This window comes from Agelaius phoeniceus, chromosome 9, assembly GCF_051311805.1.
Source record: "Agelaius phoeniceus isolate bAgePho1 chromosome 9, bAgePho1.hap1, whole genome shotgun sequence".
Lineage (NCBI taxonomy): Eukaryota > Metazoa > Chordata > Aves > Passeriformes > Icteridae > Agelaius > Agelaius phoeniceus.
The window spans coordinates 209,847-228,583 of NC_135273.1; the positions used below are offsets into that span (position 1 = coordinate 209,847).

At 35.1% G+C, this 18,737-nt stretch overlaps 1 protein-coding gene across 1 annotated transcript in view; it reads left to right on the plus strand.

Annotated features, from left to right (window-relative positions):
• The window catches only part of CFAP46 (cilia and flagella associated protein 46), a 71,307-nt gene that overhangs the window by 34,273 nt on the left and 18,297 nt on the right, over nt 1-18,737 (plus strand). The window contains exons 25-43 of the mRNA XM_077182734.1: nt 9-93; nt 201-339; nt 878-1,061; nt 1,495-1,654; nt 3,905-4,128; nt 5,832-5,954; nt 6,338-6,484; nt 6,841-6,989; nt 8,422-8,520; nt 8,781-8,910; nt 9,788-9,934; nt 11,224-11,424; nt 12,606-12,712; nt 13,521-13,703; nt 15,159-15,294; nt 16,020-16,199; nt 16,624-16,812; nt 17,526-17,660; nt 18,554-18,733. Of these exons, the coding sequence (XP_077038849.1) occupies nt 9-93; nt 201-339; nt 878-1,061; nt 1,495-1,654; nt 3,905-4,128; nt 5,832-5,954; nt 6,338-6,484; nt 6,841-6,989; nt 8,422-8,520; nt 8,781-8,910; nt 9,788-9,934; nt 11,224-11,424; nt 12,606-12,712; nt 13,521-13,703; nt 15,159-15,294; nt 16,020-16,199; nt 16,624-16,812; nt 17,526-17,660; nt 18,554-18,733 (2,898 nt within the window). The remainder of the gene's footprint in view (nt 1-8; nt 94-200; nt 340-877; nt 1,062-1,494; nt 1,655-3,904; nt 4,129-5,831; nt 5,955-6,337; nt 6,485-6,840; nt 6,990-8,421; nt 8,521-8,780; nt 8,911-9,787; nt 9,935-11,223; nt 11,425-12,605; nt 12,713-13,520; nt 13,704-15,158; nt 15,295-16,019; nt 16,200-16,623; nt 16,813-17,525; nt 17,661-18,553; nt 18,734-18,737) is intronic.

Consider the following 18,737-nt stretch of genomic DNA (forward strand, 5'->3'; position numbering starts at 1 on the left):
TATTTAAGGAAAAGAAAGATACATGTCCTTTGCATCAGTGGATTACAAAGGATTTTCAAAATATTGGGTTATCAGTTGGATGCTTTCTCCCAGGCATGTTCTTCCTTCTGTTAATCTGGTAATAAAAGAAAACCCAGTATTTTGTAATCATTATTCCAATTCTGCAGTATATTAATAAATCATTTGAATATACTTCAAAGGTGCTGAGGAAGATCTGACATTAAGAACCTCCTTATATGGTCTATTATTCCACATCTATGCTGATAAAGCTGACTGGGAGACAGCACTAAAACTCCTGGATGAAGCTATCCAAGTTTTGCCTCAGACAAGACACAAACTGTAAGCTAGTTGACTTATTTTTATTAAAATAAGCATTTTGGTTCTTAAGAAGTATAAAACTTTTGAGTATTTTTCATTTTATATGCATTGGGAAAGTATTATGATTACTTTTAAGTAGCCTGCCCTTACAACACAAAACGTTCTTGTGTCTTTTCCATGAAAAAGACACACATAGACAGTGCTTCCTATCATTAATCTGGTAATACTTGTAAATATAATACTTGTAAATTTGATTTTTTAAAAACTTATATAAAAGTAGTATCTTACTTCCCAAGCAAATAGATGCATGAAATGTGGCTATATAGCAGAAGTTTTAGTTTTCCTAACTGCAAACCCTTCTTCATTAAATGGAAACAAAATTATCTAGGGTGCTGTTTATATAATCTTGTCTGAGTTGGTTTCATGCCCTTTATGCCAGTTTATAAACTTTGCATCTTTGTACTACTACAGATATGAGCTAGTATGTGTGTCTTACTCACAAAGTAACTTTACAGGTACAGATGCAAGTAATTTGTAATTTGTTTGATCTTTTTTCTAGCCTGATTTTCAAACTTATGGCTACAGTGAGGGCAGGATCAGGATGCAATTTTACAATGGCCATTCAGAAAGCCAGTCATGAAAGTGAAGATTACTTGTCACATATGTGGCGACACTTGGTAACAGTCTCCAGAAGTATTGTTGGACAGTTAAGCTGTTTTCAAAATGCAATAATTGCTTTGCAGGTTTGTCAGTTCTTACTGTTTGTTCCCGTGCTGATAGAATGATGTTTCTCAAGTGATTCCTAGGACTGCAAGTTCCTGAGTGGGTAGGGAAGCCATATACTTGACGATTGCTTTTTTATAACTTTGAGATTACTCTTCAGTAGGAAAACTCTCTATGGTTGAATCTTTATATCCAGTAAAATTTTCATTGAGTTCTTCCAAAGAAAAATGTCTAAGAGTAGTAAGTGGTTTTAATAAAATGAAGTTTTAACTGGTGGTGGAGTTTCCTGTTACATTCTGTTTATCATAATTCTGATTATGTGATGCCAATAAAACTGCTTGATGTCAAATTACTATTTTTTGCTTCTGTTAAGACTACATGAAACTTTAGAATATAATTTTGATGGTTTACATAAACAAATACAAATTAATTCCTCCTTTATTACTTTTATAGAAACAAGAAGATGAATGGCAGAGAGTTGATTACCTGATGGAATTTGCTGAATGCTTATATTGTAATCAGTTTCCCCTCAATGATGCTGTTAAACCTCTGCAGTGGGCAATAGATCTTCTGCTTTGTATGAAATTCCCTATGCAATCCTCACAAGAGGACGGTATGTAATGGGTGTTTCTCCTTCAGAGCAATTTCTCAGCAGGAGACACAAGTGAGATTTTAAATTTTCAGCTTAGTTATCAAAAGGAATGGCACAAGCTTGCTTGTATTTTCTCGTGCACTTCCTGTCATTTATTCAATGCAAGTTCAGTTTATTTGTGAATTCTGTGTTATGCTATGGAGAATTACCCTCAGTCTTTTGATATAGTAAGATACTGCACCCCTCTGACACAGGGATTCCTGAGATGTGAGATACTACCAGAAAGCAGTGTTGGACAGTTTGCTTCAAGTGAGTTCTCGTGGAGGGACAGATGAAACTGAAGGAAATAGTTTCTATGGCAAGATTTGGGTACCTAAGTCCGTTACCCTTTCCTTGGCTTTATCTTAGCATTAATTTTTAAAAAATTACTCTCAAAGGGATGTGTGGCTTCAACTACTTTGTGACTGTAAAAATTCTTTGCTCCTTCCACACAAATATCTACTTTTACTGGTATGACCTTAGTGACCTATCTGATAGGATAGGATTCTGATATTCATTTGGGAAAAAAAGTTTCTCATTTCTGGAACTATACTGAACTGTGTGGCATTAATGAACATCTGCTCTGCTGGGTTTTTTTGTGTGGATAGATGACATGGATCAGACGAGTACCTCTGGTGTTTTTATTGAGAAAGATAAATATGCAGTGTCTCTATCACACAGTTGATTAGTAACAGTAACAACCTTCTGTTCATACTTTTCTGTTAGCGGATTTGTTGGGTTGTTTTTTGTTTTTTTTACAGTCCTATGGTGATTTAAGTTTTCATAGAATTCACAGAATCACTGGGTTGGAAGAGACCTTCAAGATCATCGAGTCCAGCCCAGCCCCAACACCTCAAATAAACCCTGGCACCCAGTGCCACATCCAGGCTTTGTTAAACACACCCAGGGATGGGGACTCCACCACCTCCCCGGGCAGCCATTCCAGAACTTTATCACCATTTCTGTAAAAAACTTTTTCCTAATATCTAACCTGTATTTCCCTTGGTGCAGCTTGAGACTGTGTCCTCTGGTTGTGTCAGTGCTGCCTGGAGAAAGAGACCAACCCCACCTGACCACAACCAACTTTCAGGGAGTTGTAGAGAGTGATAAGGTCACCCCTGAGTGTCCTCTTCTCGAGGCTGAGCACCCCCAGCTCCCTCAGTCGTTCCTCACAGGGTTTGTGTTCCAAGCCCCTCACCAGCCTTGTTGCCTTCTATGGACATGCTCGAGTGTCCCAAGGTCCTTCCTAAACTGAGGGGCCAGAAGTGGACACAGCACTCGAGGTGAGGTCTCACCATTGCCAGGTTCCGGGGCAGAATGACCTCCCTGCTCCTGCTGGCCACACCATTCCTGATCCAGGCCAGGAGCCCTTGGCCTTCTTGGCCCCCAGGGCACTCTGCTGGCTCACGTTCAGCCGGCTGTGGACCAGCACCCCAGGTCCCTTTCTGCCTGGGCCCTGTCCAGCCACACCGTCCCCGGGCTATAATGCTGCAGGGGGTTATTGTGGCCAAAATGCAGGACTCGGCACTTGGATTTATTAAACTTCATCCTGTTAGACTCAGCCCATACATCCAACCATTCCAGGTCCCTCTGCAGAGCCCTCCTACCTTCCAACAGATCAAGACACGATCCCAGCTTAGTGTTATCTGCAAACTTACTGATGAAAGACTCAATCCCTTCATCCATGTCATCAATAAAGATATTGAACAGAGCTGGCCCCAGCACAGAGCCCCAAGGGACACCACTGCCAGCTGGATGCAGCAGCATTCACCACCACTCTCTGGGCCCGGCCATCCAGGCAGTTCTGAACCCAGCAAAGAGTGTTTTTGTATTAGTTCTGTAACCCACCCAATTTCACCAGTTTGCTTATGATTACTATCATTGCAAAGCTCTTAATGGAAACTCAAGTAATATAATAAGGGGAATTAGATTTAAATATAAAACAGCCCAGGTTGGAAGGAACCTCAGAAGATCATCTGGTCCAGCCTTATTCGGATGTAATTTCTCTATCAGGCTTACATTATTTAGTGTACAGAACTGTTACATTGTTGTTTAAAAACATGGTACAAGTAGCATTGCATCACTTTAACAAGAACATCTTCAGCAGATAGATTTCCATTTTTCTTTTTTTTCCCCTAAATATTTTCATTTTCAATTCAGAAATTTTAACTTTTAAATACATTTTTACAATGCTGTCACTGTGAGCATGTGTTTGCTGTTTTTTTTTAACAGAAAGCAATGCTATACCAAAATTGTTGCCTACAGAAAATGCTAAGATGGACAATGGAGCAAATGGTGCCACGCCCCAAATGAATTTGGAAGATTTGAGTAATATTAAACAACTGGAAGCTTTGTTTCGAGCACAGACATTAATGGCTTTATTTTCTGGTCACGGATCTTCTTTTCATCAGCAGCACTGTTTGATGGCATATGCCTGTGTCATCCGTATCTGGCAGGTGAGATTATATGAGATTATATGTTGTATTGTGTTATAATAATGTAGCTAGTATATTTCACATTTCCTCGTGTAATTATGGTAGCAGCTATTCATTTGGTGTTTAACTTTGCCCTTAGAGTTTTCTGTTATATGGTGCAGTTAGCGTATTTTCTCAGGTTTAAGGATTAAACAAGAAAATTGTTTCTCTCAGGAAAATGGAGAGGAGACACTAAGGGTAGAAGCAGTGGGCCATTGTTTCTCAGGAGTCCATTCATATGTTTTGTGCAATATGTTCTCAAATTTTGTATTTTTAATTTGTTAAGGAATCTCAGTTGTGGCAGAATACATACTGAAGACATTTCTGTCAGTTCTGAAGGTGGATCTTTGTGAAATTAAATCAAAAGGACTGAAAAGGATTGTGGAAGCTGGCAGTGTTCACTGATTGATTGCTCTAATTACTTTTTCATAGTTAGAACATTTCAAATCTCTAAAATCTACGTCACTTCTCATTGACATGCCCAATTGAAATGGCTATTCAGAATCGCAGCAATGATCATAGGAAAACAATTATATGTTAAGTAAATATTTGAAGGGACTAAATATGTACTTGATAATAGTAATGCAACAAATCATTATAGGAACAGTCTCAGTTGGGACCTACCAAGTAGATTGGTAAGCTATGGCTTGTGTATAATTTTATCTCAATTAGAAGTGAAAGCCTGCAACTTTTTACCACTTATTTGTGGTAATTATGAGCAAGAATTTAAAATAAAATAAAAATCAGTTTAACATGTGATGTGACACAGGAATCTGCAAAATAAAAATGGAATATTGATGTTTTCAAATTTACACAAGCATAACTTTTAATATCCAGCACTTGGCTGTGCATCTTACTAGGGGAAAAAACTACCTGAAGAGAGTACTACTGTTTGAATAAGCTATTAAAACTAAAACTTAGAGTTGATGCTGCCATGTGTCACCTTTAATTTGAAATTTTATTTTGTTTTGAGTATCCAGCATTATTTTTTGCTTTGTATTTTGTATTCTACTCTTGATTCCTCCAGCAAAACATATTAGTCTTCTCAAAAATAATGTGGCTTTTGGTTTTGTTTTGTTCTTGTTTGTTTGGTTTTGGTTTTGTTTGTTATTGGGGGTTTTTTTGTTTCTTTTTAATTTTAGGTAAAATTAGAATCTGTGCTCCCACTTGTACAGAGAAAGTTTTGATTAATTCTTTTGTATGCTTAAATATTTAGAATTTTTTTTTATATAATGTTCAGTAGTAGCATTGTAAAAGACTGACCCAGAAAGAGTACAGAGTGACTTTGCTGTCATGCAGATTACTTCCTTATAAAATTCATCCCTTTTAGAAAATGAAGGTAATTAGACTAATGGTTTGGAAAAAAAAAAAAAAGAATTGCATTTTCAACTGTATAAGTTAAAAAGAGATAGTGTAGTATTTATCCCAGAGATGATCTTGTCTTTTGACAGCTCTGCTGCTTAATTACATTGCCATGCTTGTACAAAAAATTCAAGCATCTGGAAGTCTCTGAAATTATTTTACTGAAGAAAACTATTATGCAAGCAGAGTATGATATGTGACAATTGTTAATAGCTGTAGATACTGACTTGCAGTGGATAATAACTATTACTGGAAAGTGAGATTATTATTGTTATTAATATTGCAAATTGAAATTAATTTAATGTAATTATTTGATAATCTAGGTTTCATTGTCAGCATCAGGGATTATTACAAAAGCATTCTCAAAGACTTCACAACCTACAAGTCATCAGAAAGTGCAGTCAAAAACTCCTAAAAAAGACAAGGACAAAAAGAAAGAGAAACAAGTAAGACCCGCTTTTCTGTGGAATTTAAACAACCCTCTCTCTTAGAGATGTTTCCCTGGGCTCATTTGGTGAATGGTTCAGATGCTTTTCTGTACTGACTCTCATAACTTGGGAAGAATTTCTCTGTGAATCTGTGGATCATTCCTCCACTCTTGATCACAGTCTTGAGAGATCATGAATTTGCAAATACTTTCTCTTTTGTTTGTTGCCTTGGTCAAGATCCTGCTGTTTTGCAAAACCTAGAGTCTAGAAATCCAAAAACCACCCCAAATTTGACAAAACTTCAAAGGACATTAAGCAAATGTCATTTTTTAGCTGAATATTTAACACCAATAGTATTAATTTGATCTCATAAGTGTTCTTATTTTTATTATGTTTCAAAGGAGAAACCTAAAGGGAGAGAATCAGTTGATTACTTACCAGCAAATGTGGAAGAATGGGCCCAGTATGCCTGTCCCAATGAAATCAGAGATACTTTTAAACAGAAAACAAATGGTTATGGTATTCACTGGGATAATTTCCCAAAACCTGTAAGTATACTCCTCAAAAATCTAGAGCATTTACTATTTAGGAGTAAATCAGTACCAGAAAATGGTTTTATTTTAGTTTTTCTGTCTGTGTATTTTCAGACAGTTGTCCCAAATACTTTTGTATTGTAGTATTCATTAATACTTCGAGGTGTTAGCCTGTCCTCTGCATGCTGAAATGAAGCTAACTTAGAGAAGACATTTACCAGCTTTCTGTGTACCTTGCTGCTCTTTCAGCTAGAAAGTTTCTTTATGCCTTTTTTCAGGTTTATTTTGGAACTGAAGATGTAATCATTTTAAAATTTATTTTCTACAAAATTATGTTTATACTGACTGAATTTTAAAAAATTTCTTTTCAGACTTGCACTTTGTATTTTATGGACCTTTTATCAAAAGAACTACAGAAAATTTTTTGCCCCCACTTGATTCTTCCAGTCTTTCAGCTAGCTGAAGTTATTGCTAGTGAAGTGCTGGAGTGTAGAAGTCTGTCTGATCTCTATCACCTTCGGTTTGTATCCTTTATTTATTTTAAATAAAAGAGAAACTGAATGGAGTGGACCATCCATTAATATCTCACCAAATAGTAACAAGAATTTTTTGTGACTTACTGTTTTATATTTGTAATGGATTTTTATTTATTTTCCTTTCCTTTTTAATGCATTTTAATAGAATTTTGGTGAATAGTTTTGTGGACTCAAAGCCACTAAATTTATTTGTTACAAACAATGATCTCCCATGTGGAAAGCATATGAGATTATGAAGTCACACCACTTTCATGTGAAAAATTTTTGAAATGCCTTATTGTCATCTAACTGAAAAAAGCAAAGTCAAATTTCTGTGAAAGTCTTATCTATTAAGTATTCAAAAGTCAGATTCCCTATTTGCATCAAAAATATATTCTCCACCATAAGGGCACAAAGAAGTTGCCCTGGTAAGTGCATTTTTAGAGAGATTTGTCTTTGTGACCAAAATTATGTTATTTGTTATGGATGCTAACCCCTAAAAGTTGTGATTTAAAAGTATTTAATATGCATGCAATTGAAATTCTTGCTGTTTTAGTTAAAGCATTTTATAATGCTTTTTTGGTAGGTATTAAATAATGATTGCTTAATAAGTAACGGTCATAAGCAATAATTGTTTGCTTATTTTCTGATGGTTTGTGAAATACCATCTAATGAATCTTTAAAATGCCTAAAACTGATCCCACTGAGCAGAGTAGATATTCATGTATACAAATACACCTGTTTCTCTGCCAATTGATTACTGAGTTGCTTTCTTACAAGACTAAAAGGGACTTTCTGGTAGGAAATTATTTTCAGCCAAGATTTTCCAGACAGGTTTTTTTTTTTTGTTGATTCCTCAAGACTTGTGTTTATTTCATGGCATTTTATATATATCTATGACCTGATGTCTATATATTATTAGACAGATGTGTAGGAATATATTACTCTTTAATCAGGACAGAAATGTAGATTAGCACATACACATGGAGGGGCAGGGTGGAGGTGGTTGCATGCTATTGTGAAACCATAGAAATATTTCCGTAGTTTTAGTACATAATTTTTGCCATTAAGCTGGAGTGATGCAGGTTTGATGGACTAGACTGGGCCTACTGGTGGATGTCCCATCCCTGGAAGTGTTCAAGGTCAGATTGGATGCAAGGGCATCTTTCACAAAGATCATCTAAAGATAAGATATCTTTAAAGGTTCCTTCCAGCCCAAACTATTCTTTGATTCTGTGACCTCTGTTTATGGGTATTTTTTTATATAATTTTCCCTGCTTTTATTTACAATCTTTGTTATTGCCAGCATTAATCAAGACACGAGAAGGTAGGATTGACAAATGGAGAATAAGTGCTATGTATATATAATGTACTTATATGAAGCAACATACAAAGGATTCAGATTGTTTCTTAAACATTTCTTCTTTTTATTTGTAGAATTGCCCTGATATGCTCAGATTTAAAACTGAATCAGGCGTCTGTGTATCATGAGAAAGCTGCTGGAGACGTATACATTAGTGAATTAGAGCAAGCAATGTATGTATTTTCACTGCTGAGGGGGTATTTATTTGGGACTGTTTCCTACAGTTAACGAGTGTTGTTGGGGGAAAACAGTGAAAAAAAATTATCTCGGAACACACCTTTGGTATATCAGCTATGCCCTAAAATTCTGTGCAAGTTTGGTTAGTGTTTATCTACAGAGTAGTATATGGTAGGGATTCCTAACACACTAATACTTTGTTATGAAATTCTTTTTCAAATATACTTGAGTTTACTTTTTTGTTCCTGTGATTTAGGTGTAGGCAAGAGATTGCACTGAAAAAAGAAAAAAATGTATGCATGAAGACAGAAGAAAGAAAAGTACTATTTGAAAATGCTCAGCTTAATGGTAGTAGGAATGAGAATATCCTTACTTCAAGGGAAAAGGTTTTTATTTCTCCTTCAGTTTCTATACTAAGTTACTCTTTCCCTTTTTTAATGCACTTGTTAGTTTGTTTTTGGATAATACTTGAGAAATACATGAACACAAAAATAATTAAAAGTGCATGCTATCTAAATTCTGCTAGCAATCATCTGAAGCTGAAGTTTGCCTGGCATATTATTTATATCAGGGAGAATCTTTATTCATACAAAGTAAACCTACTTTCCTACAAATGGATTTGGGGACTAATGCAAATGGATTAAAAAAGACTGAGAAGCAAAAAAGATACTGTATTCACTCTTGGTGGTGTTTTTTCTCTTCTTTCTCCATTACATCAGCGTGTACTGTTTTGCTTCTACTTATATATTGTTTTAAGGGCATGCGAGTATTTCACTCTTTCCTGTCTCTTTTTTAAGAAGATAATTGCCTTACTGATTCGTTAACGCTTACCTTCACTGTGCTCTTTATTATGGCAATGCTGTCTGGATTGTCATCACACCATTTTGCTCTTTTTGTATATTTTTTCCATACTTGTGCATTGTTTTTCTAATTACTAATCCCTCTCAATTCACCTCTTTTAGCTGTTGTAAATAGTATTCCTCTTTTAGTTATTACCAAAAGTCAACTTTGTGACAGCAGCATATCTGAAGTAGTTAATCTGTCATCCAGTTAGTTTAAATAGTATCTACTTACTAGTTCAATGCCTTTTGAGGATTGTAAAATCCAAATCTCATAAACTACCTGTTGTTCTTGTAATATAATGTTAAATTTTGAAGTTAGAAAATACAAATACAGCTGAGGTGTGGGATATCACAGTTAACAACTTGTATTCTGTCTAGGTTTTTTGACATTTATGAAGATGTAATACTTTAATTTTTTCAGGGTTTTGAGGTAAATGCAGTAACAGGAAAAGGACTGAGTGCACTTTCTTTCCCTCACTTGTGGATTGAAAAAGCTGAAGTACTAATTCAGCTAGGCTTGTATCAACCAGCAAGGCTTCTGCTTTCAGAGGCCCATGCTGCAACTCAGGTACAATACAAATTAGATAGAAAAAGAAACACTAATAACATGTGTAGGGAAAATGCAATTATTTGTCGGAATAATAATAATCAAACTGCAAAGCCAAGCCTTCTCCCACCACCCCAAACCAATTTCTTATTGCATTTCAACATATATAATATGTACATTTAAATATATGGCATTTCAGTCCAACTTTATGGGAGTTGTCTGAAGGTTATATAAATTTCTGAAGTAGTGTCAGCCTCTCTGCTTTGCAGTAGCCTTGGAAGGTATGGGTATATTTCAACCTTATTTGTTTAAATAGGTGGGAAAAGTTCAAGGCTTGTTCTGAAGAGAGGGAGAGCATTTAGTCCCATCCTCTCAATATTTTGAACATTTGAAAGTCTGATTATTTAATTTTAAACTTCCTTATGGATTTACTGCAATTTTTTTATAAGATTTAAATTATTTCCTAGAGTTCTGGCAGATCTGAAATAAGTGTCCATATGTTCCACCTAACAGATTCACATCTCATTATTATGAAGGATTATACATTACAGATATTTTCCCTATATCTAACATTTTCCACTTTAGCCCTGTGCTTCATTATAAAAGTTTTTGAAATATAATTATTGCAGTAAAACATTTACTTAAAGAAAGTGTAATTGATATCCTGTTATTTTGTGTAATATTTTTTCTCCTGTAAGAAAACACGGCCTATGTAAATTTAGTACAATCATGAATACTTTGAATAATAATATATGAATGATATTCATGAATAATACATGCCCCTTTATAAAGCATTAATTAAGCATTGTATATTGAGGAAAGTTCAAAATACATTAGGGAGGACAGTAATTTTAATTATGTAATTCATCAATAGAATCCTGTATGTCTGTATGCTAGTAAAGAAATATTGTACAATATTTGTTCCTTATACAGGACTGGTTATATATAGCTTATAACTAGTGTAAAGCAACATTGGGAATTTGCTGGATCTCTAGTGTACCTGTACTGTTGACAAAAAACAATCTTTCATCATCACATTTCTTCATCAGACACTGACAAACACTAGCAGATATATACATACTAAATAATAGCAGAAAAATAGTTTATTTGACTGATGAAATAGAAGGTATGGGAACAGAAAGAAATATGAAGTAGATGTACCATAAGGAATAACTAAGAAGTTCAGCAGATTCTTGGGGAAATAGCATTCGCTTTTTATTTCTTTAAGGTTAATATAAAATATGGACAGACAAAAATATGAATAGCAGTAGTGGATTTTTAGCGTATAGAACACATCTCTCTCTTTCTAGGAACTGAGGGCCCTATCTGATATGTCAAAGTGCTTGTACTTACTTGCTGTGTTGGCTAACCTGGAAAGAAACCACAGACAAGCTAAAGCGCTCCTTGAGAAAGCACAGCTTCTGGGAGGAGATGAAGAATTTTGGTATAACAGTACCCTTAGTCTAACAGAGGCAATTCTAGAGGAAGAGGGGGAAGGAAAACAGAGCATGGTAAGGAAATTTTTTGGGTTTGGAGATTGTGGTTTGGGGTTTTTTTCAGCAATGCTCTCTCTCAGTGAAATATTACAGCCTTTCCATTTCAATAAAAGCAAAATTCGGTGTTAAATGTAGTTGTTTTCTCTGAGCATTTAATAGACATTACAGGTTCCAAACAGATGCAGGACACTCAGAATGAGATTCTACCCACAGAAGTTTAGGATGTTTTTATGATAAGCTGTATGTTCTTCTATTGGAATAAAACCAGTTATAATCTAGTATGTATGACTAAACCCCCAGAGATCTGATTCTCTTAACTGGATTCTTTTGTATTCGGACAGTTCTGTTAACACTGGGGTATTTATTTTTTGTATTCAATAAAAATCAAACTATTCAGTATTATTTTCTATTATGCTTTTCTTTCCCAAGTGTTTCAAATAGTTTTACAAATATTATTTCTAGATTCTGGAAGATACTTCTGTAACACTTTTTTTTTTTTTTTTTTTTTTTTAACTAAAGCCCTATAACATCAAAATATCCATTTACTGTTAAACCTTTAACTTTTATGAGTTTCAGCATAAATAAAGTCTTATGTCTGTGATGATCTAACCTGTCTTGATAAACTGTTCAAGGCTGTGTCGTGTAGAGGGATTATTTTGATTTTGACTAAACTCATATTTATTGTCTTTTGCTATGTACCTCCAAGATGAATCTGGCTCCATCTTCTCTCCTTGTATGTATGTGCACCATTCATGTAATCATCAAAGTATCTATGTGTGATCATAACACAGAGAGGAGGACAGAGTCCTAAGCTGTGCCAAGGGCAATATAGGCTGGATATTAGGAAAAGGTTTTTTATGGAAAGAGTGATCAAGTACTCAAATGGTCTGCCCAGGGAGGTGGTGGAATCACCACGCCTGGATGTGTTTAAAAAAAGCCTGGATGTGGCACTTGGTGCTATGGTTTATTTGAGATGTTGGGGCTGGGTTGGACTTGATGATCTTGAAGGTCTCTTCCAACCTGGTGATTCTGTGATTCTGTAACTGAAACTTTCTAGACTTATTTACAGTTATCAAGAGCCAGCCATCTTCAGGATAACTAACATGTTGTGTAAAATTTAAGCTTTCTAAATTAATGTTTATTATTATCTGTAGACATTTAAAATAGAATTACAAAAATTCTGGTGTTACCTGCAGGCTTGTGAGATATTGGAACATACTGTAAGTGTGCTTCGATCTACTTTATTGAAGAGACCTGACAGGCAATCAGAATTGGGTTTTATGATTGCATCCCTTGAAGCCAGGTAAGCTGTATTTTCTCTAAAATATGCCTAAGCTTTTAAAATGCAGCTACATTGCAAATATATGTACTTTTTACAATACTGTCTTATTTTAGTATGGCAAATTCTGTGAATTCTCAAATATTTTTGTCCTAAGTAATTTATGTGGTGGTTTGGTTTTTTAAAGTTCCAATTTCTTTCCAAATTTCTGTATTTCCTTCTCAAATGCTTGCATGTAGCCCCACTACCTGTTGTGTTGGTAAACTAGACACCACAACCTATTGTGCATAGCTTGCAGTGCAGGTTACCTAAAGGTGCAATGTATATTTGCCTGTGCAGAGGTACCTGTTTGAACACTCCCACAACACTACTGCAGTCTACAGTATTGACTTCTGTTCTCAACATGAACCAAGAAGCCTGTTCTTGTTGAAACTGAACAATCATTTCAGTTCTACTGAAATACAAGCACAGAGACCTTAAAATGTGTTGGTGAAGGGAGAGAAGTGTACAACACTTACACTCCTGTCTTTCCATAGGTGGGAAGCTTTTCTAGAAAAGGAAGACTGTTATCAGTCTTCTCAGTTCATCTGTTCTTAGAAGACTGATTAGGAGTAAGATGGAATAATTAAATACATGGAACAAGTGATACCTCTTCTCTAATCTCAAAATATAATATTTGGATTTTTTCAGAATTACTATAATTTGTAAAACACCCAACTGTGGTACTTTTTGTAGACTTCTTAGAATTTAAATGAAGGCAGAGAGAAATGTGTTTGTTCTCAAAAAACCTCTGCTTTCTGATTGCTATCTTGTATTCCATTTTTCTTTCCAGAAAAACACTTATTCAGATACGTTTTGTCCAGGATCATATGACAATTGATGCCAGTTCTGCTCAGTTGCCACACATTCTACAGGAATCCTACAATAAATTAGTTCAAGTTGAGAAGGACTTTCTTCATCATGGGCATAAAAACTACAGTGCTGAAATACTGCTGGAATGTGCAAATATTTGTAGGTAAGAATATACCTCTACTGAAAAAAATTATTTAGGTTAAACTAGTCCATGAAGTGTCTTGTTTACTTTTTATAGTCTAATTAAGATGGAAAAGAGCAGATAACATAGTTAGATTTTGTATACTGGTGCTAGATGTCTGTTTGTGTTCCTCATGTGTTCTGTATTCAGAATGTACTGTAAAATCAAAAATTGTTTACACTGAAGGCAGAGTTCTCTTTTGTTCTCTTTTGAGGTCAAAACAAAGTGTTTGCGTCTCTTAAATCAGACTTTTGACTTCCCATTTGTAGACATATTTTAGCATCCACACCAATCATTCTCTAGTATTTACAAGCTTTTGCAGTTCTTACTGTTGAAATGTTTGTCCTGGATTGCGAAGCAAATTGTATTCTATTTGCCATCTGTATGCCAGTTGTCTTCTGTCAAGTGGGCAGTTTTCCTTATCTCTTCCCGCTCCTCCCTCTGAGGAGACATCTGCTGATAACAGCCATGGAATGTCCCTGCATGACTGATAAGAACTACAGCATCCCATTGGCAGATGTGAGCCCAGTGGGAGGAGCCAAGCATTCCTACCTGGATATAATCTGGAGATTCTGGAACACCAGCACGGCTTCTGCACCGGATTGCCCAGAGGAACAGCAGCTGCCTCTTCCCCTGGATCTGCAGAGGCAGAGACTGCACCTTTCTCCAGGATCCCTGCTCCAGCAGAGCCACCCCTGGCACTGCAGGAGGGCTGAGCCACAATTCCAATGGGGCTGCTGCCAACACCCTGACCTACAGGGTGTCAGGCTGGGTTCTGACTCTGGCAGTGTTGTTTTAGTTTACTGCATTGTTTATTTTATCTTTTTATATTCTTCCCTATTAAAGAACTGTTATTCCTGCTCCCGTATTTCTTGCCTGAGAGCCCCTTAATTTAAAATTTATAGCAATTCAGAGAGAGGGGGTTTACATTTTCCATTTCAAGGGAGGCTCCTGCCTTTCCTAGCAGACACCTGGCTTTCCAAACCAAGTCCATGTTTTTCTAGAAACTGCTGCAGTAGTAAAAGTGCATAACATGGTATGCTGGAATCCCAGCTGTTTGCAAGGCACCCCTTAAAACAACTGAGATATGTTTTATACCTGATATACTGCCATTGTGTTCCTGCTAAAACCATACTCTAGAATATGATCTGCCTTTCTTCTCTTTGAGTCTTGGCATCTTCTTGCATTGCAGCCATACAGTTCTAAGAGTAAGACCTTGGAAAAATAACTTGTAAAGGTTCACTTATCCTATTTGTACATTTCAAAAACACACATACAAATTTAATATTTTTTAATGTATAATTAAGCTATTTGATCTATTAATTAATAGATTCATTATTTTATTATATGTGTTCAACAGTGTTGATACTGTAAAAATAAGCACTTTCTTATGTTAGTTCTTTTGAGTTTATGGTGTTGTTTTGTTTTTTTTTTCAGGATGACTGCCAAGCAGGAAAGGAACAAAAGAAACAAACACAGTCACTATTTAGATGCTTATAGTTTAGCTCAGAGAGCAGTATCCAAAACAGAAGAAGTATTTCATAACGTTTGTAGTTTATTTGCATTTAATGAGGTATTGACTTTTTTTACCTTAATAGTGGAAAGGAAACCTAGTTTAGTTGTAATATTCACTTATTCTTGGATAATCTCATTTGGGGCTTCCAGGATTTATCTTCTTGTAACAATAAACATTCTTTGTATATAGAAGGAAAAATTGCATGCCAAAAGAAATTACATTTGAAAAAGGTATGAAGAGAGGATTTGTTTGGTCTTTGTCAAGTTTATTTAATCCTGGCATTTCTCTAATAGCTACAAAAGAAAAAAGTAAAAATTTGGAGATATTTTTAATTCGCTAAATACCTTGAAAGCTTAAAATTCCTCAAAATGTGTTTCTTCTCAGGAAAAACAAAAAATCTCCACAAAACATTATAAATAAAGAATGTCTGTCTTCAAAATAGTGTATTTTGCGTAATGAAAGCCTGCAGCCTACTTTGCTAGTGTGTATGTAGCATTATTAGATATTATATATTTGTACCAGGTATATAAAACATGAAAAACAAAAACCCAGCTGCTCTTACTCTCTGGAGCTACTTTGATTGCCTTGTCATATATTTAACGTCATTGAAATTTTTATTTTAAATTACTGAAATGTCTTCATTGCAACATTTCTGCTCTATCAAGATGGTAATGCTAAAATGTTTGTTTCTGTGGTTAAAATAAATACAACATTCTAACTTCTTATGAGGTTAGTTTGCAAAAATATTTGAAATTAAATTTGTATTTTCTTTTGTATTTCAGAGTAAAAATGTTAGTATCCCATTAATGAGACAACTAGCCCTTAGAAAAATAAATCTTGTGGAAATTCTTTTGGATATTTTTCATCTTGTCATTACTGAGAAAAAGTTTAAAAATCTGGAAGAAGAATCATTTCATGAATTTATGGAGGAAATCATCATTGAAGATGATGCAATAGAACAGGTAATACAAAATGTTTAGTCCTATGACTTGCATAAAAGGTAAAACAAGGTTTTCCATAGCACAACTTCTTCCACTACTGAGGAAATGGGTTCCCAGAGCAGTCATGTGGTTTGGTAGCAACGGAGGTTGAAGTGTGTGGTTTTAGTCTTGGGGATGGTTTGCTGGCCTCCCTGGCCTTATCCCACATTTTCCTTGGCACTGGTTGAACTTTGATTACGGATGTCACATTGAACTTTTTTTTTCTTAATCAGTTGTTAATGAATTTGTACGTCTATTAAAGACAGCTCATTTGTAGTTGAAAGTATAATCACATTTAACATATGAATTTGTATGTGAATACATATGTGTTGCATTTTTTTTAAATGCATTCTTCTGTCTGTGTGGGGATATATGAGCAAATAAATATAAATATGTATTTTACCAGGATTGGAAGTATATGAAACGCACCATGGCTCATATTACACTGGCTCAGTTAGCAAACATACAGAATCTTTGCAAAGGCTGTCCCAACATCGAATCCAAATGCCTGTATCTAAGTGGAAAAGCACTTCGTTTACTTGCCATCAATGTCGATCCCATATGTTCAGAAATTTACTGGAAGCCAAATGTTATGGTATGCATTCTTTTCTTCAGTTAAATTTATTTTTCTGTGTAAAGTTTATCTGCTCTAATATTTTTTTAATATACATTTGTATAAAAGCTGCTCTTTATGTAGGGCTAGGTTTTATATACTGCACACAAGCCATAATAAAAATGGATGGTAAAATGAGTAATTTCAAAAACATGTTTTTGCCTGCATGCTATCCTCGTGTAGCTAATTTTTGATTTGTTTGTGAGATATACTAATTACAACATTTTCAAAACAGAGATAGAAAAATTTCTCTAACGCCTTAAAGGGTGAGTGAGGTACGGTCTGTGAATCCATGTAATCAGGTATTGATTTGTAGGTTAAAAGCTTAGGTTTGTGAGTTGCTTCTGTGTTGCAGTAAGAACCCTTGTAAAGAACCCTTATAAAAAAAGGAGAATTGATAGAGGCATTATACATTCAGTGATGAATTAAAGTTTTCAGAAGAAATGAGAAAGTCAAACTCTGAGAAGTTGTATGGGGGGGCTTTTTTAGTTTATGTTGGTCATATTGCCTTCATAACATACTAAGAAATTTTGATGGTTGATAGTATTACTAAATCTCTCACCATGAAGGAATTAAGATAGTGATTTCTTTTAAGATTAATTCAGTTTCCACATAAGCTTTCACGAAAGAAATGAAGCCTGCCTTACTTAATGGAGTGATTAATTGTTCATTTTTTTTTAAACTGTGATGGGTAGGAAGATGCTATATCAGACACCAGAAAATCTTCGCTGACTTCAGCAGAATGCAGTGAACAGGACGTGACAGAGAGTGGTTTATCAACTAATAAATGTCATAATGATAAGTATAGGAGGAAAATACAGGAATTAAAGGTATATTACTTTATGAGCTTGCATTAGAATTTGAGTGCTTTTTATGGAATAATACTCAACTTATCAGTTCTGTTTAAACTGATAATGGAAGTGTTCTAACAAAAACTTGATCTTAAAAATAAAAAGAGCCTACAAAACACCTTCCAATGAACAGCTTTCCCTCACTCTCTGCTGTGTAGCTCAGTCCTGCTCCTCAGTGGATTGTGTGGGAGCTCCTGAATGAGCTTACCCAGTTTCTCTCAGAAAAAAATAATTTCTCCTGCAGTGGTTTCCCCCTGTTTGAGCATGTAGCAACGAGGACTAGATGAGCAGGCAGTTTCTTTCTGCCTCACAGATATGACTTTTTAAGGGAGCATAATATTTTGCAGACTGGGAACAAAGAAAGAAATTACTTCAATCATAAAACGTTTGTGAAATTCAGTGAGCTGGTCTCTGTTAATTACTGCTGTTGAAAGCACACTAGGAATTGGGAATATACAGTTTGTGTTGCTGGTAAAATCAATAAATACCTGAGGTAAGAAATTTGTGGGTTCATTTGGACTAAATATGTTAACTGTCCAAGAAACAATTGTATTGATCCTTGGTTCTGAACTGCTCATATTGCCTTGAATTTTAAGTCTCTTCTGCTGAGTACATCTTTTATATTAAAAGAAATTTCTTTGTTAGACCAAGTATTTTTTAATGTTGTAAAACAGATGTTGGAGTCTGCTAAAAAATTAATCAGTATTTGCATATTTTGATCATACATTAAGTGCCTTAAAATGAAAATTAATTAAAATTGCTCATTAAAAAGCAATATTTATCTTCTCTAACATGCTGTAATTGTTATATGTATAACAAATACTTAATATTAACCAATTTTAATATAAAGCTTTTTATTTTTTGTCACCTAGACACAACAAAGGATGGCTCAAAAGTATCTTTCTCAATCCAATGAGGCTTTGCTACAGTCTGTGGCCATTGCATTCAGTTATAATGTTACTGATGTACTGGCTCTTGCTAGCTTGGAAATGGCTGAATGCTTTCGACAGTTTGATCCAATTTCAACTAGCCAGTATTTGGCACTTCATCAGGTAA